The sequence below is a fragment of the Lipotes vexillifer genome, unplaced genomic scaffold (assembly GCF_000442215.2).
Source record: "Lipotes vexillifer unplaced genomic scaffold, Lipotes_vexillifer_v1.1 scaffold1266, whole genome shotgun sequence".
NCBI classification, from domain to species: Eukaryota; Metazoa; Chordata; class Mammalia; order Artiodactyla; family Lipotidae; genus Lipotes; species Lipotes vexillifer.
Window position 1 is genome coordinate 260341 of NW_006778690.1, and position 25118 is coordinate 285458.

At 36.4% G+C, this 25118-nt stretch overlaps 1 protein-coding gene across 2 annotated transcripts in view; it reads right to left on the minus strand.

Moving 5' to 3' along the window:
• Positions 1 to 25118, minus strand: part of REV3L (REV3 like, DNA directed polymerase zeta catalytic subunit) — a 199266-nt gene that overhangs the window by 41685 nt on the left and 132463 nt on the right. For both annotated transcript variants that reach the window (XM_007451747.1, XM_007451748.1), the window contains 4 exons: positions 15721 to 15913; positions 14448 to 14559; positions 8578 to 8693; positions 5793 to 5911 (listed from right to left, as the gene is read on the minus strand). In XM_007451747.1, the coding sequence (XP_007451809.1) occupies positions 5793 to 5911; positions 8578 to 8693; positions 14448 to 14559; positions 15721 to 15913 (540 nt within the window). The remainder of the gene's footprint in view (positions 1 to 5792; positions 5912 to 8577; positions 8694 to 14447; positions 14560 to 15720; positions 15914 to 25118) is intronic.

Below are 25118 nucleotides of genomic sequence, written 5' to 3' on the forward strand. Positions count from 1 at the left end.
CGGACTTTTAAACTTTGGAATGAACCTATCTATTCTAAAGTCACCAGTATAAAGCAGATACTAACCCATTATGGGGGTAAATGGAAGTAAATTACCATTTCTTTTACAAAAATCAGTATTGCCCTGGAGTACTTCTCTCAAAAATAAATAACTCATTTTATTATAAAATTCCCATATTTGAATGACTCTTCTACATGCTAGTGAATATTTTAATTTAGTTTAAAATTTTTTTCTATTTAGTTTCATAGAAAATTGAACCAAATATCTGATCTCAGGTAGTTACATGATTACCTAATAAAGAGTATAGCACTTTAGACCAAACCTAAACTTCTGTTAGAGTATATATCATCATTAAAGCAATCAAAAAAATCTCTACAGAAAAGATCACCATGTTGTCCTGCAGCTCTCTCATTATGGGAAAACTTGAATTTTGCCATTTAAGTTGACCAATAAGGATTAACTAGGGGATTCTGTGATCACAAACTAAACTTATATTTTAGAAATTGGTCCCCAATATCTGAGGCAGATGGCAGACCTATGTTCTGAGTTGATTTTATTTCAAATAGAACTATGTCATAAATTGGATTAAGAATAAATTATTATAACCTTGTAGCACCCACTCTACTTTGGGTCTTCTTAGTGTCACAGCAGCGTAAAAATGGTCACCTATAATCCCAGCTGTGAGTAAAATTAAAGGAAGGAAACATGAACTCTAAAATTAACATGATCCACCTTTAGAATGTTCCAATCTTTAGAGTGATTTACTCCATAAGTTGACAGTGAATCTAAAACTATGAATTAGGAGTTTGTTACTTGTTTTAGAAGGCAATCTGAGTAAGTTAAACATTGGAAAAATGTACTATGTAGATCAAAGTCAGAATTGATAGAGGAAGAAAGCCGTTTATTTTACTGATAAAGGAATCAGCAGATAGAGGTATGATTACACTTTTCCATTCACAGAGTCAATGTGCAGTACCCAATGGTTAGTCACTTCAGAAACAAATTATTCAGAATGGGGAGAGGCAATCAGAATTAGTGCAAGGGAACCGAGAAAATAAAGAGCGAAGTGGAATGAGACCATGAGGAAGGACCTGTGCCCTATTACCCTCTATCACCTTATTCCTGCAGTTGTTCCTCATTTCCCCAGAGCCTTCAATTAAAAATTTTGGTTGACATAAACTTTCTATAGAAAAATACACAAATTTAAAGTGAACAACTCATGAATTTTTATGTATACATCCATGTAACCAACATGCATATGAAGAAATTTTTAGGACACTGGAAGGCTCTCTTGTGCCCTTTCCCACTCAATACTCACCAAAGTTATAGATTAGTCTTGCCTATTTTTAAACTTCATATAAATGGAAACATTTAATATGTACTATTATTTATCTGGTTTCTTTTGGTCAACATTATGTTTGAGATTCATCTATTGTTCAACGTGGCAATATTTCATTCTTTTTCATTGCCGTGTGGTATTTTTTGTTTCAGCTGCTTACTCTGCACCCTAATACACACCAATTATTGGTGACAAGTCTATCTCCTTTTCTAGAGTGTTCTTTGATAGCAAGAACATCTCTGTACTTCCTTCCCACTCTCTCCTCACTCTGCACCAAGACTCAACAGTCTTTACTCTAAATGTATATATCATTTATGTCTCATCTGGCTCTTACATGCGTATGGGGTCAGTGATAGATGCCCTATCAAAGCCATATAATATATATGGGATATGTGTGTATATACATACATACACATACTCATTTTAAACATTCTCTCTGTTCTCAGAGAGCTTATTTTATATATTTTATTTTACACATGTTTTACCTTATATATGCTTAAAATATACAAAATAAGACAGAGAGCATGCCCACAATCCTGATTCTTAACCCCATACTAGCTATGAGGCTTTTAGGCAAGTCACTTCTGTGAATGTCAGTTTTCTCATCTTGAATAATGCCTCACTACTTTCTTGTCTTACTTACCCTGCAAATTTGTGAGTATCAGAAGTCAAAAATGACAAGTCTATAGAAGTGCCTTATAAATAAGACAGTATATGAATACAAGGGAGCATATTATTTTACCTAACAGATGCTTATTGACAGACTGATGCTGTAATATAGGGAATATTAGAACCAGACTCCAGTGTTCCAAACTGGGATGCAGGCCTACATGCTTATGTGGAAGCATCTGACCTTCCTAGTGACTCTGTTGGGAGTGTTCTTCACTATCTTATCTGACAACTCCTTCGTAGCATCTGATTCCTCTGTCTGCTCCTCAAAATATTTTCATTCACAAAATTGTGCTTGGCTCAATCCTGATTGGTCTCTCCATTCACTTCTTGGTGAGCTCATCCACACTCTCATGTGACTTCCAAGACTGTACCTCTAATCCAGACTCTACCCCATATTTGAGACTTTCCTATTGAAATGTCTATTGAGTATCTTTCACCTGGATATCTGACTGATACCTCATGCTCTATATCCTTAATCTTCATTTTCCCACCCAAACATCTTAAATCATCTATGCCAGAACCCTGACAATCATTCTTGACACCTCCTCCTCTTCATCTTTTTGTACATCCAGTTCTTGTGGATTTACTCTCTAAATTGTTTTGTGAATCGCTGTATCACTGTCAACTTTCATTTGAGCTACTTCAATGTTCTCACTGGCTTCCTACCTCTGGTCTTGCCCCCTTCCACACTGCTACCAGAAAATAAGTCTCAGAGGTAATTCACATCAGTGCCTCCACATCACCTTAGCCAGTCTGACGATCATACTCCAAGATCTGTGATTACCAGTAATTGTACCCTCTCCATCATCTCATGTAACCCATCCTCCGACCACCGTCTCCTTCCGGGTTACTCCCCCTGGTGCCCTGACCTCTTTGCTCCTAACCTAGCTCAAATTCCACAGTCAGTCATTATAATCCCAAGCTTGCACTAACATTCAGTTCTCTGCCCCCTCTTGCTTCCTTTTAATTAATTAAATTTTAGTAAAGCCATAACCCTTTGCTTGTGAGCTGTGCTCAAATCTAACCCTCTGTTACTCTGCACTTATATCTGTGAATTTGAACACAGCTGGCAGGTATCTCTTTAATTTGCTGATGCAAAGCTCAAATGGGCTGTCAACGCCTAGTTTCTATATTTTCTTAATTAATCACTCTCAAATTCTCCTAAATAACTCTTCTCTCCTCAAACCCAAAGAGCCTGAAGCTCTTGAAACTGAAGCAACCAGAAGAGAACTTCTCATCCTCACGTCTACCCACCTAACAACATCTGCACCTAGATAATCTGCCTGCTAAAATGGAGGAACCAGCTATACCCTTAATTTTCATTTGATCTAAACCGAGGCCCAAATCTGTGCATTAGAGATGGCATTCCGTAATATTTGTTGAATTGAATCAGATATATTTCCAACCTAGTTTGCAAATTCTTGTAAGGCCTGGATTAAGTTGATATCCAGAAGGCCTCTAAATATAATCCTCTGGGGAAGAGTCAGTCATTTATTCTTTCATTCCAGCAGTCAAGTATATCATGAGCACTATTTCAGAGGCACTTTGTTCGTTACTGAGGATTCAAAGTCTGGAGGGAACAGCAGTAATTCTATGTTAAGCAGGAGAGTGAAAACTAGTATATTAAAAAACAAATTAAAAAAATTTAAAAATCCGAAGTAGCATTAAATAAAAGGTATCCATTCAACTGTAAATTGTATCTGGGGGGGTGCAACTGTTGTGGAGATGTTGGATTTCACTTTCATTTTACATACTCTTCTGCATTTTTTAATAATGAATATAAATTATTTTTAATAAGGAACATTAAAAACAAACTATAAATATTTAAGAAAGCAAAGAGCTAGAAACAGCTAAGTGTCATGAGGGAGATACAGATAAAAGAAATAAAGATAAAAAAGGAGTTTCTGGAACTGTTTAAATCCAGAAAAAATAGTTTGAGGGCCTCTAATATGAAGAAACTCTTAGGGCCAAAGCCATAACCCTTAAAATCCTATAACAACTAGAGATACAAGACAGTACTTCCCACAAGTTCATTCAGGATTTCACGGAAATTTCCAAATTGCCAGGAGTACTTAGGGTTAGGAAAAAAGTGATAATCTAATTTGGCACATCTAGGAAGTGGGGGTGGTGGTGGTGTAAATTACCCGACTCGTAACTTTTTCACAGTTGTTCCGCACAGATACAAATAAAGATCAGAGATGGTATACATGTAGCCTAGAATTAGAATTTTCAGTAAGGACTAAAGAAAGCCCTAAACTCAAAAAATATTTACTCTCTAATTGTGATTTTTAAGCTAACAGTTGATAATTGCTATAGTTGCCCTTTGGATCTTCAGGAATGAAAAGATCCCTAAAACTAAGTAAGACTCAATAATTTAATTTTGTGTTTATATACTTAATTTATGTGTTCATTCAGGCAATATCGGAGACTGAAGTTTGAAATACATAATGGAATATACAAACCAAATACATCACAATCTCTGTACCTTCCATATCCTATGCTGTGTCACTAGGAATTACAGTGGACCCTTGAACAACACAGGGGTTAGGGCACCAACCCCCATGCAGTTGAAAATCTGTGTGTAACTTTACAGTTAGCTCTTTGTAGATGCAAATCTGCATTGCAGATTCAACCAACCCATGGATCATGTAGTACTGTAGTATGTATTTATCGGAGGAAAAAAAATCCACCAATAAGTGGATCTGTGTAGTTCAAACCCATGTTGTTTGAGGGTCAACTGTATTTTTGAAGTCACTGGAAGATTCTTGTGCTGACAATATTTTAAGAACAACAGGATAAAAATTATCCTCAAGCAGATACATGTATGGTACATTTTCAAATTAGATAAAATGTGAGCATAACTTGAAGCTCATGGTGCAGAGAGAAAATAAAAATAAAAAAGGGGAATACCTAAATTTTATATAAAGAGCATATTTTCTTATCTGGAAGAATTACTACATGATTGGTCCCAAAAGAATTGCAGAGGGCATGCTTGGAAACTCAAATTTTTATATAAATCTAGAGGAGCCAGAAAAGATCACAGCGGATAATGAGTGTATAATAGAAAGAGAAAGTATTTTCAAAGGGAAGTAGTTGAAGAATAGAGTTCTCTCTTAAAGTTAAACATTTTATCTGATATTTCAAGTCCAAAATCTGAGAATAGAGCAATTTATTGTAGGTATCTTTTTTCTTACTTTTTGGTGACAGAATTATTTCTCTGAGTGATTGCATATTAATAAGATAGTTTCATACTACCAAAAATCCTTACCTGGGCCCCCAAAGACTCAACTGGATGCTGCTATTAACTATTTCCAAGTAATGTGTTTCCAATTGACCCAGGTTTTAAATATCCTTAGTTCAAAAAGTTCTTTCCTATATCTAGACTAAATTTTTCTTACTGTAATAAATCAAAAAGGTCAAGCTGAGTTTATCTGGCCTTGAGTGTAAAAATGATTTAAGAGCAAAAAATGATGAAATTATACAACATTCCATACATACAAGATAACATTTTATGATAGCTGTAGACTTTTATAGCCACTGCTGTTTGTGCTTAGACACAAACAGGGGAAAAGATCATCAATAACAAAGTTAAATACTTCTATAGCTTTGCATTTTAGAAAGTAGTATTTATTTTTGAAACTCTACTTAAGTATAATAAAAATAATTCACAAATAAGTATAAGCTATATAGGAAGCTATACTAATATTCTATAATGATTAAAATCACTATATATTGATCTAATCTCTTATTTCCAAACCAAATTTCAGATAAAGTACCTTACCTCATTTCTCATGATTCTCCAAAGATTTAGTGTAATTCGGCCAACAATATTTATCTCACTCATTGTATCCGACCCATAGTCATCTCTTTCGGCTGCAAATCTATTCTCAACTTTGTCATCTATAGAAATGAATATAGGTTGTATCAGGACTCACAGAAACCAAATTTCCAAGCAAACCATGCAAAAGAAAATGAGAATAAAAATTCAAGATGAAGATTAAAGATTAAATGTAATTCACAGTTTATTTTGTATTAGGCTTAAGAGAAAAATCATTATTTTGACTAATAAAACAGTTTTACTTTCCTCTTTAAGTTATAAAAGAATTTTGTGAAATAAATGTATCCGAAAACTGTATATATTTTTTAACAATAAAAACACATATATACACACACTTTTTAAAAAAATAAATGCTTTTCTCTTTAAATATGATAATTACTGGTGCTATTTGTTTTTTAAATAAATTTATTTTATTTATTTTTGGCTGCGTTGGGTCTTCGTTGCTGCACATGGTCTTTCTCTAGCTGTGGTGAGTGGGGGCTACTCTTTGTTGTGGTACGTGGGCTTCTCATTGTGGTGGCTTCTCTTGCTGCGGAGCACGGGCTCTAGGCACGTGGGCTCAGTAGTTGTGGCTCGCGTGCTCTAGAGCACAGGCTCAGTAGTTGTGGCGCACAGGTTTAGTTGCTCCACGGCATGTGGGATCTTCCTGGACCAGGGCTTGAACCCGTGTCCCCTGCATTGGCAGGAGGATTCTTAACCACTGCGCCACCAGGGAAGCCCTGGTGCTATTTTTATGAATGCCTAACACCACATCTTTTCTTTGGAGTTTGGATGAAAAATATTTATTATTAAACCGGTCATTTCTTGGGGAAAAAAATGGTAGAATTTTTAACCTAAACAGTTCTCTGAAAATTTGTTGACATTAATTAATGATTTTCATATTCAACGTGAAATTCTATTAACTACATATGGAGAACTAGATGAAGAGTTCCTCTTACAGTGAACAGAGTTCTGAGTCTAGTTTCTAAGTGATGATTTTATCTAGAATTAGAAATTAAAATTAGTTTCTCCTATATAACACTGGGTATACATGAATGTTGTTGATAGAGGCTCTAGAATAATAAATATATTTACCATATTTGAATGTCTGTTATGTTCTAAGAACGTTACTACCATTATTTATTTTAATACAGCCACTTTATTATGTTAGTATAATTTTTATTTTGCATTATAGTACATTCTACTCAGAAATGTTTTATCTTGTCCCAGGCCATATAGTAACAAAACCAGTATTCTAAACCTGGGTTACCTGATTCCAAAGACCATGTACACAAACCTACTGCTCTTCTTTATTTTAAAAACATAATGTTTAAAAGATTTTTTTCAAGTACACCATAGTGATTCAGTATTTTTGCAAATTATATTCCATTATAGGTTATTACAAGATAATGGATATAATTCCCTGTGCTATACTGTATGAAACTAACACAATATTGTAAATCAATTTAAAAAAAGTTTAAAAAAGTGTTGTGTTTTTCCTTTCATTTTTTCATTTAACAAACACATAATGTTTACTATGTTCTCAGGCACTGTTCTAAGTATTTTATTATAGCCCTATGAGATAAGTTCTATTATGTCCCTATGTTACAGATGAACAAATTGAGGTATCGATAAGTTAAGAAACCTATCCTGTTGGATGTCTGAATCCTGCTGGCCAGGATTTGAACCCAGGTGGTCTTTCTCCAGAATGTGTGCTCTTTACCATTGGTGCTTTACTATGTCTTTCTACTGCATGCCCTTTCTACTGCACCATGTTGCCTCATAAAAATGGTTTCAGCAGTGTTCGAAAAGGACAGGAGCTTTCATTCATTATTCTGAAGTCATACACCTTAGTCATTACAATTAATTAATTAATAAGTGCACTGAACACCCATGCTACCTATCCTGAATGTTCAGAAACCTATGCCCAATGAAATGTTGAAAAAATTGAGATATATCACTATTCCTATCACTCAAAGGACAGAGAAGCTACAAACAATTAATGCAATGAAAAACTAAAAGCAGCTCTGCCTTTTTTTCTAAACTTTTGCAAAGCTCAAAATATTTACTGTCCTTGAATCTTCTTCAACTTCAACTTTTCCCTTTCCATTTACCAACACTTTATTTTATTGACTTCATAACCCCTTTCAGGAGGTATCTTGATTGGTTTTACTAATTTTGTATTTGATCTTTACGCCTCCCAAAGTATATGCTACTTTGTCCTAGTCCAACTTGGGGGGGGCCTTTAAAACAAAGTTATTAAAAATTCAGTAACTATAAACAAAACAATTTAAAAAATGGTTGAAAAACTAATTTTGATATGAATAGTATTACTGCCCCTCTCTTCAATTAGAATCACACTATTGGGGAACAGCCTTCAAAATTCATGTAATTTTTTAGCCTGACACCCAAATAAAAAAACAGTTAGTGTTCCTCTACCATCTCCTCCTTCCTCACCAAATGGATAAAACATAGAACCAGACAAATAAAATAAAATTATGGTATATCAAGTCAAAGAAATGTTATGTGCTTCATAATGATTATAAAGACTATCTTATAATGCAGAAAAATATTTATGTTAAAATACTGGATAAAAATGGGATATATGTATGATTAAAGTTTATAATGGAGTTATGATATATCTAGAACTTACACAATTTAGTATTAAAAATCAGGCTAAAACGATAATCTTGTCTTTATTTGTAATTTGCCCTGTAGTTAACAATAAAACATTCATAGTGCTTCCTACCTGGCACCCGAGAGATCATCTGGCATAAGTCAACACTCAGTGCAGCAGCCCTCTGTAAGAGGTAACCCCAGGAATGCATCTGAATCTCATATCCTAGCAGAATATCAGGATCATACCTAAAGAAGGAATGAAAAAATTAAACAAGGACCACACGTTTGAACCTTTAAGCAGAAGAACTACTTCTTTATGATATAAATTATAAAATTAAAAATCTACATTTTATAATGTTTCTCAGGTGGAAAAGGGTGATATAGTGGTGCCTATAGCATTTCTATAGAGGAAGGGGTGGGGTGGTTAGAGTTCTTAGTTCAAACCTACTTTTGTAAAAGCAAAAGTAGTTTTTACTTAGATTATGTATTTGCTTGATATGACTTGGCAAAGAGGCTGCTAAAAATTGGGGTGGGAGGCAGGCATTACCAGTAAAGTGTATGAGTGAGGGTATAACTGAGATATAATGTGGGTAGGGGCAGGGTGAAGTATGAGAGCACGTGTGGATACTGTATTTTGAAAATGATCCCCCAGATCATTTTGTTGTCACTTCGCTACCCCTCTTACCCTCTACAGTCCTTAAACAGTTGTAATGCTGAGAAAGAAAATGAAAATTTCTTCCTTTTCCCTCTTAGTAAAGACTTGGTCCTCACATAAAGTAAGGCCTCTGTAATGATAAGTTTGTCCTCTAAACTTAAGAGGAAGGTGACTCAGTTTAATGGAAGAATTAAATATTAATAGGGGTGAGATTAATGTGGGGAAGCTAAACATCAGAAACTAGGTGAAAAATACGCTCACTGTGGTCACACAGTTGCACTGGTAGAAATGAACTGACAATCTGCATCCACCTTAGAAGGAGCTGCTTTGTGCTTCTTCTGAGGACTTCCACCATGACCACCATAAAAAAATGTCTGATTACAGTACAAAGGAAAATAAGCATGAAGATTTACTTCAATGGGAAAATTGTGTGGGCAAGAGAAGAACTGATTACAGTCTTAGGTGGAGAACAAAAACTTTTGAGAGTGTAAACTACTGTAATGCTATCAAATTAGAAGTTCCAAATTACTCTGATTATTGTACCATTATTCATAAAAGCCAAAAAAGCAGAGTGAAAGATCACAAAAACTTATAAAGCTGGGTTTTACGTAACTGCTTATAAAGTCACTCTGAATTATGGGATGTGCAGCCTGTCCATATTACATCACTCAACACTATTAAGTTTCACCAATGTCTATAGTTATAGATTACCCCAGTTTACTAATGTAAACAATATATGGCTACTCAGCAAGTCTGTGGTAACAATGGATCATGGGAAGACCAGATCTGTTTTTAGAACTGGTTTGCTAATATTTTATCATACTTTCATAGCTAATTTCTTTAAATGGGTATTGAATGACATTAGTTTTTACTTAGATAATAAAAATAAGAATGTCACAAAAATGTCTCCTTACTTAAGTGGCTAATGTCAAAAGAACTAGGCTCAAACTTCTGCAATAATATTATTCTCATTTTTCCTATTCCTTAAAGGCCCTATAAAATACATTCCCTAATGTAAATTTCAATATCCGGTGATCTGCTTGTGATCCATTGCTACACTACAGACTTAAAAAGTAGCCTTCAAACTTGTCAGGAGAAAAAGGTAACATATATCCATGTGCTTTCCTCTACATAAAAAGGACTGAAATTTCTGAAAAAACCACTTAATAAAAATGATTAATTTAATAGAACAGCCAAATGGATCTTTTCACCGACCTATAAAAGTGTTTTCTTGGTAGAAAGTGCCACGTGGCTGGTAATTCTGGAACAAAGAGCAGGATTATAACACGAGAGAGTGGGGAGAAGCAAAAGAAAGCAAGACAGTATGCAACAATGAGGCAAAGGCTCAGTCTCAGAGATCAGAGGTTAAAAGCGTAGATTAATTCTTAAAAAGGAAGTCCAGAAAAGTCCTAGGGCTTCAAGAAAACAGAAGTCTCCCAACACCCTTCCTGCTCATTAGTCTTCTAAAATAACATCCAATATCTCAACACATCTTTGTTGATAGCAACTTCATCAACTCCTCCATTAAAGTTAAACTCTTCTCAGAGCAGTCAAAGATGATCTGCATGACAAGTGCATCTCCCTATAAAACTAACTATGTAATGTCTAAATTTGAGAAACTGGGGCAGAAGTGTTAAGTGACTCTAAGGATCATCAGGGAATGGAGATCTGAAGGATTCCCATACACACATGAAAGAACCCATGCAGCTGACTGCATTAATACTAAGAATATTTAGAAAAGGCATTACAATTTGGTCACAGTTAACCTTGATCTTAAGAGAAGACTTTGGAAGATTGCTGGAGTACCTATCACATACATTTCTAAACATGGGTACAACATGAGGAAGATGCCAGATGATTACAGAGCCCTTCTGTTGACTCTTAAATAGTTCTTCCACCTTCTTCAACTGAATTTTTTTGATTCATGAAACATCTACTTATTATAAGAATTATTATTCCAATCAGCTACTTGCTGTGTTGTGGTAACTGACTAATAGAGTGATTAAGTACACTTACTTTCTGATAATGTTTTGAAAGTATTTTTTTCTCAATTAACAAGTACCTATTTTATAAACTACTACTGCTCAGAGATGACCACTGAAAAAACAAAAAGCTACCCTTAATGCTTCTCTTAATGGATTTATTAAATAGATTTTGTTCTTTTAGAAAAACTGCCATTTCAGTATTTTTCAGATCTATTATATTTATTTTTTGACCTAGAGGCTGTTTAGTTTTACAAGACTCTCACTCAAAGCTGATAAGACATCTTTTTCAAGTTCAAAGTCCCAAGGATTCCATATTTCTTCTGTGAAAACATTCAGTGACAATAACAAAATCTTGGTGACTTGTTCTGCAATTTTTGTAAATTTTATTCACTCTACCAGGTTTCTAAAAGTTATAGAAAGAACAAGGTTGGGTAGATAGGATTAGTAGTGAAGAACAAAACTGAGCTTCTGATGAAGCATCAGAAAAAGCAGCAAATAAGAAAATAATTTTATTTGCTTAGGCAGAAAAAAGCTGCTTTACAATTAATATTTTAGATAACCCAATAACATCTGTACAGATGAGAGGTGAGGGGGCTCTAACTGGGGGAGTGGCAATGGGCATGGGGAGGGGGAGGGGGAGGGGGAGGGGAGAAGGAATGATCTTGAAAGATAATTCTGAGGTTAAATGGATAGGATGTAATGCATGGATTAGAGAAGAAAAAAAGGTAGGACTCAAAACTTAAATTATTTAAGTTAGGGAGTCTGGGGAAATGTGAAATTAATAGTTCAAGTAAATTCAAAAAGAGAAAAATGTTTGTGACAAGAAGATAATGGATTTGGTTTTACTTGTGTAATATCACTTTGCACTATTTTATGTGTTTGCCACCTGAGCAGGTAAATATTAAGAACAGAAAAATAAAGACAATAAAACTCGGAGAATATGCATCTATATCTTATTCAATCTTATATTCAGCACTTAAGAACTATACCTTACACATAGAGCTAACATTTAAGTACTGACCAGGCTAAGAGTTTTATGTGCTTTATCTCACTTAATTCTCGTATCTATTACCTCTTTTACAGATGAGGAAACCAAAGTTTAGAGAGATAAGTAACTTTCTCAAGAGAAAAAGACAGAGCTGGCTGACTCCCAAGCCTACGCTCTTAGCAAAACCTGTGTAGAGTAGGTATTCAACAAATGAGGTGTAAGAAGGAAATAATCTTTTAGGGAGTTGTTTGGACTAATATATAAAGGACATTACAGAATTGAAATGTTGATATTTAAGCATTTTTCTTCTTTTTCTAATAGCCATATCATCTTTTGAGTAAGAACCAGAAGTTAGTTTTATTTTGTTTACTGCATTTTTCTTAACAACCAGTATAATTCATGTTATGGACATTTAAGAAAGTTACTACACTTGCAAATGATTGACAAGATTCTCAATGTTCACAGGTAATCCTATTGCTGGGAATAAACCTAACAAGGGGAAGACAAGCATGCAAAGCCCAGGGACATTACTGGATATGTGCTGGCCCATAAAATGGTATCTGCCTAAAACTCCTACATGTTCCTTTTGCTAAGCTGCTTGCAGTGGGGGCACTGAAAGTACCTGATATGTTGGTATCTCTATGAGAAGATAGAAGATAGGACTGACAATGGCAAGACTCAAATGGATGGGAATCCATCCAGTCATCAGTGCTATAAATAGTAAAAATACATTCCTCTTTTTTCCTCCCTAGAGTGGTGGGTAGCAGCATATCATTTTTTTTATGCTTTGACATTTAATCTAATTTTGTTTCACTGAGAATGTTTTCTGGTTTTCTAATTTTCAAAATGGTTTATGTTAACCCATCTGGGATGCAATCAGATGTTGAGTCAGTAAAACATCACCTTGATCTTTTTTTTTTTTTTTTGCGGTACGTGGGCCTCTCACTGTTGTGGCCTCTCCCGTTGCGGAGCACAGGCTCCGGACGCGCAGGCTCAGTGGCCATGGCTCACGGGCCCAGCCGCTCTGCGGCATGTGGGATCTTCCCGGACCGGGGCACGAACCCGTGTCCCCTGCATCTGCAGGTGGACTCTCAACCACTGAGCCACCAGGGAAGCCCTACCTTGATCTTTAATGCAGGATATCGTCTCAGTTTTATAGGAAAAAGTTCGACTACAAAAGCAGAACAGAAAGGCTTGAGTGTAACAACATGCTCAAGGACAGCTTTTATCCATACATCAGGATCCAGAGTATTTTCCAGCCTGCTTTAGGCATTTAAAAACCTAAATCTAGCAATGGGCAATGGCTACTAAGAGTTATACTCTTGAGAAAATGCAAAAGAGATCCACTTAATTGTTTAATTTTTAAATTAAAATTTTTTTGGTTAAAAACTCTTTCATAAATTTTGACAAGATTCTACTATCAAGCATCAAAGCCAACTATCAAATGGCCAAAAGAGATTTTTAAGAAACTATGTGCACAAAAGAGTATGTACCAGATAGTCCTAAATTTATGAACAAATTACATTCCAAAGTTTTTTGGAAATACTGATTTGTTTAAAACTCAGAAAACATTTTCTTAAAAAAAAAAAAAAAAAAGAACAAAAAAAGGTACTGAAATGGTGGCTGGCTCCCAAGGTAGAAGACTATTTAATGAATAATACAATTTAACTTTAGTACAGTTACCCATTATTTCATCACCATAGAAAAATGCTAAAATCCAACTGGGAAAGCTAGAGGCTAAGCTAATATTTCTCTTTCACTGGCCCCAAATCCTGAGAATAGAATACTCTTTTTCTTATCCCTAATCTGCTGGAAATGGTGATGGTGGTTGGAGGTGAGGGCAAAATCCTTTCCAGGCTAACTTTTCTTTCAAGGGCCACAGGAAGGGATTCGCTTCCTATTTTTTTAAATTTTTTTATAAATTTTTTTCTTTTTTATTTATTTATTTGTGGCTGAGTTGGGTCTTTGTTGCTGCATGTGGGCTTCCTCTAGTTGCAGCGAGTGGAGGCTACTCTTTGTCGCAGTGCGTGGGCTTCTCCTTGTGGTGGCTTCTCGTTGCGGAGCACAGGATCTAGGTGTGTGGGCTTCAGTAGTTGTGGCACATGGGCTTTAGTAGTTGTGGCTCGCAGGTTCTAGAGCGCAGGCTCAGTAGTTGTGGCGCACGGGCTTAGTTGCTCCACGGCATCATGTGGGATCTTCCCAGACCAGGGCTTGAACCCATGTCCCCTGCACTGGCAGGCGGATTCCTAACCACCACACCACCAGGGAAGCCCATCACTTCCTATTTTTAACTTTCACTTATATTAATCAACAGTAGCACAAAAGGACTCTGAACAAAAACTGGAAAAAAATCAGAAAATACAAAACAATACCTCTTTATTATATGTGCAATTTCTTGAAAAAGTGCCTTCTCATCAGCAGCATAGGTAACTTCTAGTCCTGTAATTCCAGATCTAATAAGTAATGGGGTCTGATATCTGATATCTAAGAATAAACAAAATATTTATTATATATAATTGTTTAAGTAATATTATCCCTTACTTCTGAGTAAGACTATGCACCTAAAATAGTTTAAAATGAGACAGCATTCCCCAAAGTAAATATATAATTAGCTCAGTTTCTTGAAAATTTTCTTAAAGGTTTTCTAGTATATGTAACTGAAAATTCAAATTTCATATTTTCAATTATTTTCCTGAAAAGTCTACATTCACAAAATTCCCCAGATAACGTGTCACCCAAAAAGAAATATTATTACTTTGTTTCTTCCTACAGGAAGAGGCTTGCTTAGTGGAGAATATTTTACTCAGTGGTATGCTGGAGAATGCTTATAAGCACCTCTCCAGGAAAAAAAAAAAAGCCCTGATTTGTACTTCTTGTCTATATCCAAGATGTGAAAACTTCCCACCATGGCTAATTTGAAACTACCAATGTGACATCAACTAGTTCAAAAAATTCATGAAAATTTAGCAATTGGCTTGTGAACTGGTACAAGCCAGCTCAAGCACATCACTGATTAAACTGCAAATTCCTGTACAGTTTTGTTATATGTTAAGACTTCCTCCTCAATTGACTGAATTCACATATTACTATTTAAAATTGCAGAGGAACACCTGGTATTTTATAAACTGCCTTACATGGTATCCTATATGAAGAACCTCTGAACCAAAAGTGTATGTATTTAGGAAGAGATATCAACAAAATTAGAATATATCTTAAGTCTTTTATAAACCATTAACTTACAGTAGTAATTTAACTTCTTAAAGTAAAGAGAAACTCTGTATTAGCAGCAAAATACCAGCATGCATATATAAGGAAGGCTGTCCACCCAACCTAGAGATACACAATTATTTGACTTCAGTATTAACAATTAGTATTTTATATAATAATATTTAGATCAAATTAGATATGCTAATTGGAAATTTTATTAAGCTCTTTATATTGTATTGTTTCTGACTTCTAACAATAATTCAAGAATAATGAATTTAGGACAAAGCTATAGACAACACTTCCTACTCCCACCTCAGCAAACATTTTAGAGAGGAGTTCCTTATGCTTGCTTGGTTTAGATCTTGAGCAAAGAAACTGTCCCATTAAAAGGTTCATCCTAGTGTAGGTAGGTATACAATTAATAGAAATGAACAATACCTTGACTAGAGACTGTCTTGTCTTTATCAATCACTATTACACCTGTGAGTTCTGTTTTGTCTGTATCCAGCAGTGGAGTGTCAGATGAGATGCAGTAGAACAAAGCACAGATTGGGTCAAATTCAGGATCTGGTTCTAAGTCCCGTCTAGTTCGAGCATGTAATTCCACACTGATTAGAGTAAGATTTTGTATCTATAAAAGGAAATAAAAATCACACTTTTAAACATTTTTTTTGAGACATGCCGAAAGAAGTATGTTTCACTAAGACTCTAAGGAAATACACGTGTAAAATTACAGGAAAAAATGGTTAAAAAGGACACATTCACAATTTAACACTCCACAAATTAAGACTAGATTTTTACTTCTAAGATTAGGTTAAATCAATTCACGTTGTTCTTTTACAAAATCTGCTTACGCTATAATTTCTTAATGACAACACACACTTAAAACTATCTGTCTAGAGTACATGCAATGCCTCTCAATTTTTGCAATTTCTATTTGAGAAAGAGAATGACTTGTCCAGGTGGTTGTACATTCAAACCAAAGTCTGTTGATTTTACTTTTTACTTTCTACCCAGTTAATTATAGTTTTACCTATATTTTAAACGGGAAAGACAGGTATTTTTTAGTTTGAAACTCCTACCTATTAATCCTCTGAGGGCTACTTAAATTTAGACTTTTGTACATAATAGGCAGATTTTTAATTACAGTTTTTCCTGAAAAAAAAAAATCATAAGAATTGTACAGTATCAACTACACAATAGCCAGATTTTTGCCTGTGCACATTTTCTCTTTGACATATAATGCAAAAAATGTAATATTTTGCTTTTTACACTTATTTTCCTATGCTAATAAAAACTCTTCTTAACTGTAATCCTTTGTTCTCTTTCTAAGAGTAAGAATAAACTCTGGGTAAGAAAAACAAGATATATGTTGGATGATTAATGATTACAGCTAGAATTATAGCCATCATTGTACCAGTAATACACATACACCTGGCAATGAAAAATTAGTAGACTACTGGTAATTACTCAGATCATATAAATTTAAAAAAGGATTTATATTTTGTATTTATCTTGCATGCCATCTGTTGAAGAAATGTAAATGCAAGGCTCTCCTTAGTGATGGGAGCAGAATTTGGTACACATCTTTGGAGGACAACTTAGAAATATCTACCAAAATTTTAAAAGGACAGAAAAAATTAGGGGTTACCAGTGGGAAGAGAGAAGGGGAGACGGTCAAGATAGGGGCAGGGGATTAAGAGATAAAAAACACTATGTATAAAATAAATAAGCAACAAGGATATTTTGTACAGTACAGGGAAATACAGCCATTATTTTATAATAACTTTTTTTTTTGTTTTTTTTTTTTGCGGTACGTGGGCCTCTCACTGTTGTGGCCTCTCCCGTTGTGGAGCACAGGCTCCGGATGCACAGGCTCAGCGGCCATGGCTCACGGGCCCAGCCGCTCCGCGGCATGTGGGATCTTCCTGTACTGGGGCACGAACCCGTGTCCCCTGTATCCCCAGGCGGACTCTCAACCACTGCACCACCAGGGAAGCCCTCAACTTCACTTTTATTTCGCAAAAGTAGATTAAGATCCTGAACATTTCAGCTGCAAAATTATGGCATAACCTTATCTGTTAGAGGAGTTTGCATTCTACATAACTTTCCCATAGGTTTTGGCTATTTTCTTCACTTGGGTTTCATCAGAAGTTCATTATTTTTTCCTTTGCTCTTGAAATTTAGGTGTTGGATATGTCTTATGTCCATTACATTAGAATTGATGAAGCATTAGTGTTATCTGCAGAGGCAAGTAAAAGATTAAGACAACCGTAGAGATACCGTTGTCTAAAAGCATTGCTGGGCTTCCCTCATGGCGCAGTGGTTGAGAGTCCTCCTGGCGATGCAGGGGACATAGGTTCGTGCCTTGGTCCGGGAAGATCACACATGCCGCGGAGCGAGCGGCTGAGCCTGTGAGCCACGGCCGCTGAGCCTGCGCATCCGGAGCCTGTGGTCCGCAACAGGAGACGCCAAAACAGTGAGAGGACCGCATACCGCAAAAAAAAAATAAAAATATATATACATATATATATATATAAAATCACTATGTTGTACACCTGAAACTAATATAATGTTGTAAATCAACTATACTTCAATTAAAAAGAAGACATATCCTTTGATCTAGCATTTCTACTCTTGAGAATAAGCCTGTAGATATATTCATATATGTAGCCAAAATATATATAAGCACAAAGATGTTCACTAAAGATGATAATATTTTCAGTTTTTTATAAGTTAAAAAGACTAAAAGCCTAAATGTCTATCAGTTGGGAACTGGTTACATAAATTATGTGGCTTCCATAAAAACTACAGAATGGAAAACTCTGTAGCCTTTAAAATTTTCAAAAGAATGAGCCAGATCTACATGTCCTAAAATGGAAAGACCACCATAAGACACTGATAAATGGAATGAGTGTAGTATGCTTCCATGTATGTTAAAAATGTTAAGTACATGTGTAGAAAATGTCTGCAAAGAGACAAAATATATAAAACTGTTTATTGCTTTTGGGGAAGTGGACTGCTTAGTCAGGTGGGAGAGAAGCTTACTTTTCAATGGAAATCTTTTTGTCTTTTTTTTTTTTAACATCTTTATTGGAGTATAATTGCTTTACAATGGTGTGTTAGTTTCTGCTTTATAACAAAGTGAATCAGCTATACATATACATATATCCCCATATCTCCTCCCTCTTGCATCTCCCTCCCATCCTCCCTATCCCACCCCTCTAGGTGGTCGCAAAGCACCGAGCTTATCTCCCTGTGCTATGCGGCTGCTTCCCACTAGCTATCTATTTTACATTTGGTAGTGTATATATGTCCATGCCACTCTCTCACTTTGTCCCAGCTTACCCTTCCCCCTCCCCGTGTCCTCAAGTCCATTCTCTATGTCTGCGTCTTTATTCCTGTCCTGCCCCTAGGTTCTTCAGAACAATTTTTTCCTTTTTAGATTCCATATATATGTTAGCATACAGTATTTGTTTTTCTCTTTCTGACTTACTTCACTCTGTATGACAGACTCTAGGTCCATCCACCTCACTACAAATAAGTCAATTTTGTTTCTTTTTATGGCTGAGTAATATTCTATTGTATATATGTGCCACATCTTCTTTATCCATTCATCTGTTGATAGACACTTAGGTTGCTTCCATGTCCTGGCTATTGTAAATAGAGCTGCAATGAACATTGTGGTAATCTTTTTGTCATGATGTGAAATTTTTTACCATGTACATGTATGTAATAGTGCATGAATTCATTAATAATTTTGTTATTAAGTACTTTGTAAAATATAAAAATATTAATTATGCATGTATAAGGCATATGGAATAATAAAACAAATTTCCAAACTTCCACCACTTTCCTTAAGAAGTATATATTGCTGTTTCTATTTCTTTAAAAAACAAGTAATATTAAAAAAAAAATCAAACCAAGTAAAATGGGGAGCTAATGAAAAGAACTTTTACTTTTAAATATATACTCTTCAGGATTTATTCTTTTAAACAATAAGCGTGTACAAAAATGTGAAATGGAAAACCTCTCTCCAAACCCAAACAAAACAAAACAAAAAAACCCACTTTAATTAGAAAACAATGAACACGTGGAAAGACTATGGAGAAGACTGAAGACAATTTCAGGTCGAAAAGAGTCTTGGAGGTTGACTTATTCATATACCAGGCCAAACTGCACACTCAAATTTTGCCTTTTTATTCCTAGACATAAAATGCATTAGTGTTCTTAGGGGCATTTTTTTCTAAGCCAACATATGGAATGAAGAGATGGAGAGAGAGATTTACTAAGTGTTATCAGTAAAGAGGTGGGTAAGAAAGGGACAAGAGGGGCAGAGTCAAGATGGCATAATAGGAGAACGTGGATTCACATCTCCTCAAAACTAGGGCACCTACCAGACACCAGTGGGGGACCATAGACACCTAGGGGATGGGAGGAACCCCCACCGACTGGGTAGGACGTGGGGCATGGGGGGAGTAAAGGGGGAGAAGTGGAGGTGGCCCAGGACTGCCGCCCCTGACGGGCGGCTGGGGAGGGGAAGGGATCCCATGACCGAAGGGGAAAATTGGGGGACCACTAGAAGGGCAGAGGATCAAAAGGGAGCATGGCCAGGCGTCCCCTGCCCACGTGGACCCCCAGGAACCTGATGAGATCCCAGGCCTGATTCTCTGCCCACCTAGGTGCCCTCTAGCCGTGTGGGTCTGGAAGGAATGGGAGGGAGGAAAGGGGGAGCAAAAGTAAAGGCTGGACCTCTGGGACTGACTGAAAGGTGGCTGGGGGAGGGCAGGAGCTCCTACACCCAGTGGGACCCACCCATGGTTAGGGGTCCAGCAGCGACGGGGGAGACTCTGGGGGAGACTCTGGGGGAGATGGTGCGGGAGTGGTGCGAGGGAATGGAAGGGAACAGGGCCAGCGCTTTCCCTGTCTACTTAGGCACCGGGGAGCCTGTTGGGCTACCAGGCCTAAGCCTGTGCCCTCCAAGCCTCCATCCTGCAGAGCAGAGCCCAAGCCCCGCCCCTACACCCCCACCCAGGGCCCCACCTCTACACTCGGAGACCCACCCCAATGTGCTGGGCCTAAACCCCACCCACACACCCTCACTCAGGGCCCTACCTCCAAACTCTGGAACTCCACACTCCAGAGGCCCTCCTTTCCACGTGCTGCCTTTCTCCGCTGAGAGGCCCTGCCCCACACTTGAACACACCCCCCCACACCAACCACCGAGGTCCTGCCCCACCCTAAACACTGCCTCTGCCTAAGTTACACCCCCCCACCTAAACTCCACCCCCGTAGCCAAAGCTTTTTTTTTTCTTTTCTTTTCTTTTTTCCTCTTTTAGATTGGGGTTCCGTTTTGCTTTGTTGATTCAATGTTGTTGATTCTTTAATATTTTTATTTTTCCTAATCTTTTATTTTTCTAATTTTATTTTATTCTTTATACTTTGTTATTGTTCTCTCCTTTTGGCTTGTTCCCCCCCACCCTTTTTTCTGCTGTGGTTTTATTTTACCTTGTTGCAGTTCTTTCAATTATAGTTTTATTTTTCCTAATGTATTTTCTATCTTTCTAATTTTATTTTTTTATTCTTTGATATTGTACTGCTCCTTTCTCTCTCTCTCTCTCTCTCTTTTTTTAACCGTGCCATGAAGCTTGCGAGATCTTGGTTCCCAGGCTGGAGGTCGGGCCCGAGTTCCTGTGGTGGGAACTCCCAGTCCAAACTGTTGGACTAACAGAGAACCTCAGACCCCAGGGAATATCAATCGGAATGAGGCCTCCCAGAGGTCCTCATCTCAGCACCAAAACCCAACTCTATCTAACTGCCTGCAAACTCCACTGTTGGACGTCTCAGGTCAAACAGCCAGTGAGACAGAAATACAGTACCACCCATCAAAAAAAAAAACCTACAAAAAAATACATTACAGACGAAGGAGCAAGGTAAAACCCACAAGACCAAATAAATGAAGACGAAATAGGCAACCTACCTGAAAAGAATTCAGAGTAATGATAGTAAAGATGATCCAAAATCTCGGAAACAGAATGGAGGAAATACAAGAAACATTAAAAAAGGACCTAGAAGAACTAAAGAGCAAACAAAGACTGATGAGCAACACAATTACTGAAATTAAAAATACTGTAAAAGGAATCAACAGCAGAATAACTGAGGCAGAAGAACGGATAAGTGACCTGAAAGATAAAATAGTGGAAATAACTACTGCAGAGCAGAATACAGAAAAAACGATGAAAAGAATTGAGGACAATCTCAGAGACCTCTGGGACAACATTAAATACACCAACATTCGAATTATAGGGGTCCCAGAAGAAGAAGAGAAAAAGAAAGAGACTGAGAAAATATTTGAAGAGATTATAGTTGAAAACTTCCCTAACATGGGAAAGGAAATAGTCAAGTCCAGGAAGCACAGAGAGTCCCATACAGGATAAATCCAAGGAGAAACACGCCAAGACACATATTAATCAAACTCAAAAATCAAAGAAAAAATATTAAAAAGCAGCAAGGGAAAAGCAAAAAATAACATACAAGGGACTCCCCATAAGGTTAACAGCTGATTTTTCAGCAGAAACACTGCAAGCCAGAAGGGAGTAGCAGGACATATTTAAAGTGATGAAAGGGAAAAACCTACAACCAAGATTACTCTACCCAGCAAGGATCTCATTCAGATTCAATGGAGAAATTAAAACCTGTAAAGATAAAGCAAAAGTTAAGAGAATTCACCACCAAACCAGCTTTACAACAAATGCTAAAGGAACTTCTCTGGGCAGGAAATACAAGAGAAGGAAAAGACCTGCAAAAACAAACCCAAAACAATTAAGAAAATGGTCACAGGAACATAAATATCAATAATTACCTTAAACGTGAATGGATTAAATGCTCCAACCAAAAGACACAGGCTCACTGAATGGATACAAAAACAAGACCCATATATATGCTGTCTACAAGAGACCCACTTCAGACCTAGGGAAATATTCAGACTGAAAGTGAGGGGATAGAAAAAGATATTCAGTGCAAACGGAAATCAAAAGGAAGCTGCAGTAGAAATACTCATATCAGATAAAATAGACTTTAAAATAAAGACTACTACAAGAGACAAAGAAGGACACTATGTAATGATCAAGGGATCAATACAAGAAGCAGATATAACAATTGTAAGTATTTATGCACCCAACACAGGAGCACCTCAGTACACATGGCAATGCCAACAGCCATAAAAGGGGAAATCGACAGTAACACCGTAATAGTAGGGGACTTTAACAACCCACTTTCACCAATGGACAGATCATCCAAAAGGAAACTGAATAAGGAAACACAAGTTTTAAATGACACATTAAGATGGACTTAACTGATATTTATAGGACATTCCATCCAAAAACAACAGAATACACTTTCTTATCAAGTGCTCATGGAACATTCTCCAGGATAGACCATATCTTGGGTCACAAATCAAGCCTAGGTAAATTTAAGAAAACTGAAATTGTATCAAGTATCTTTTCTGACCACAATGCTATGAGACTAGATATCAGTTACAGGAAAAAAACTGTAAAAAAGTACAAACACATGGAGGCTAAACAATACACTACTAATTAACCAAGAGATCACTGAAGAAATCAAAAAATACCTAGAAACAAATGACAATGAAAGCACAACTAACCAAAACCTATGGGATGAAGCAAAAGCAGTTCTAAGAAGGAAGTTTATAGCATACAATGCTACCGCAAGAAACAAGAAAAATCTCAAACAATCTAAACTTACACCTAGAGGAATTAGGGAAATAAGAACAAAAAACCCCCAAAGTTAGCAGAAGGAAAGAAATCATGAAGATCAGATGAGAAATAAGAAATAAATGAAAAAGAAATGAAGGAAACAACAGCAAAGATCAATAAAACTAAAAGCTGGTTCTTTGAGAAGATAAACAAAGTTGATAAACCATTAGCCAGACTCATCCAGAAAAAAAGGGAGAAGACTCAGATCAATAGAATTAGAAATGACAAAGGAGAAGTAACAGCTGACACTGCAGAAATACAAAGGATCATGAGAGATTACTGCAAGCAACTCTATGCCAATAAAATGGACAACCTGGAAGAAATGGACAAATTCGTAGAAAAGCACAACCTTCCGAGACTGAACCGGGAAGAAATAGAAAATATTAACAAATGACAAGCACTGAAATTGAAACTGTGATTAAAAATCTTCCAACAAACAAAGCCCAGGACCAGATAGCTTCACAGGCAAATTCTATCAAACATTTAGAGAAGAGCTAACACCCATCCTTCTCAAACTCTTCTAAAATATAGCAGAGGGAGGAACATTTCCGGGCTCATTCTACGAGGCCACCATCACCCTGATACCAAAACCAGAAAAAGATGTCACAGAAAAAGAAAACTATAGGCCAATATCTCTGATGAACAAAGATGCAAAAATCCTCAACAAAATACTAGCAAACAGAATCCAACAGCACATTAAAAGGATCATACACCATGATCAATGGGGTTTATCCCAGGAATGAAGGATTCTTTAATATATGCAAATCAATCAATGTGATACACCATATTAACAAACTGAAGGAGAAAAAGCATATGACCATCTCTATCGATGCAGAAAAAGCTTTTGACAAAATTCAACACCCATTTATGATAAAAACTCTCCAGCAAGTAGGCATACAGGGAACCTACTGCAACATAATAAAGGCCATATATGACAAACCCACAGTCAACATCGTTCTCAATGGTGAAAAACTGAAACCATTTCCTCTAAGATCAGGAACAAGGCAAGGTTGCTCACTCTCATGACTATTACTCAGCATAGTTTTGGAAGTTGTAGCCACGGCAATCAGAGAAGAAAAAGAAATAAAAGGAATACATATTGGAAAAGAAGAAGTAAAACTGTCACTGTTTGCAGATGACATGATACTATACATAGAGAATCCTAAAGATGCTACCAGAAAACTACTAGAGCTAATCAATGAATTTGGTAGAATAGCGGGATACAAAATTAATGCACAGAAATCTCTTTCATTCCTATACACTAATGATGAAAAATCTCAAAGAGAAATTAAGGAAACACTCCCATTTACCACTGCAACAAAAAGAATAAAATACCTAGGAATAAACCTACCTAAGGAGACAAAAGACCTGTATGCAGAAAATTATAAGACACTGATGAAAGAAATTAAAGATGATACAAACAGATGGAGAGATATACTGTGTTCCTGGATTGGAAGAATCAACATTGTGAAAATGACTATATTACCCAAAGCAATCTACAGATTCAGTGCAATCCCCATCAAACTACCAATGGCATTTTTCACAGAACTAGAACAAAAAATTGCACAATTTGTATGGAAACACAGAAGACCCCAAATAGCCAAAGCAATCTTGAGAAAGAAAAACAGAGCTGGAGGAATCAGGCTCCTGGACGACAAAGCTACAGTAATCAAGACAGTATGGTACTGGAACAAAAACAGAAATATACATCAATGGAACAGGATAGCAAGCCCAGAGATAAACCCACGCACATATGATCACCTTATCTTTGATAAAGGAGGCAAGAGTATACAATGGAGAAAAGACATCCTCTTCAGTAAGTGCTGCTGGGAAAACTGGACAGCTACATGTAAAAGAATGAAATTAGAACACTTCCTAACACCATACACAAAAATAAAGTCAAAATGGATTAAGACCTAAATGTAAGGCCAGATACTATAAAACTCTTAGAGGAAAACACAGGCAGAACACTATGACATAAATCACAGCAAGATCCTTTTTGACCCACCTCCTAAAGAAATGGAAATAAAAATAAACAAATGGGACCTAATGAAACTAAAA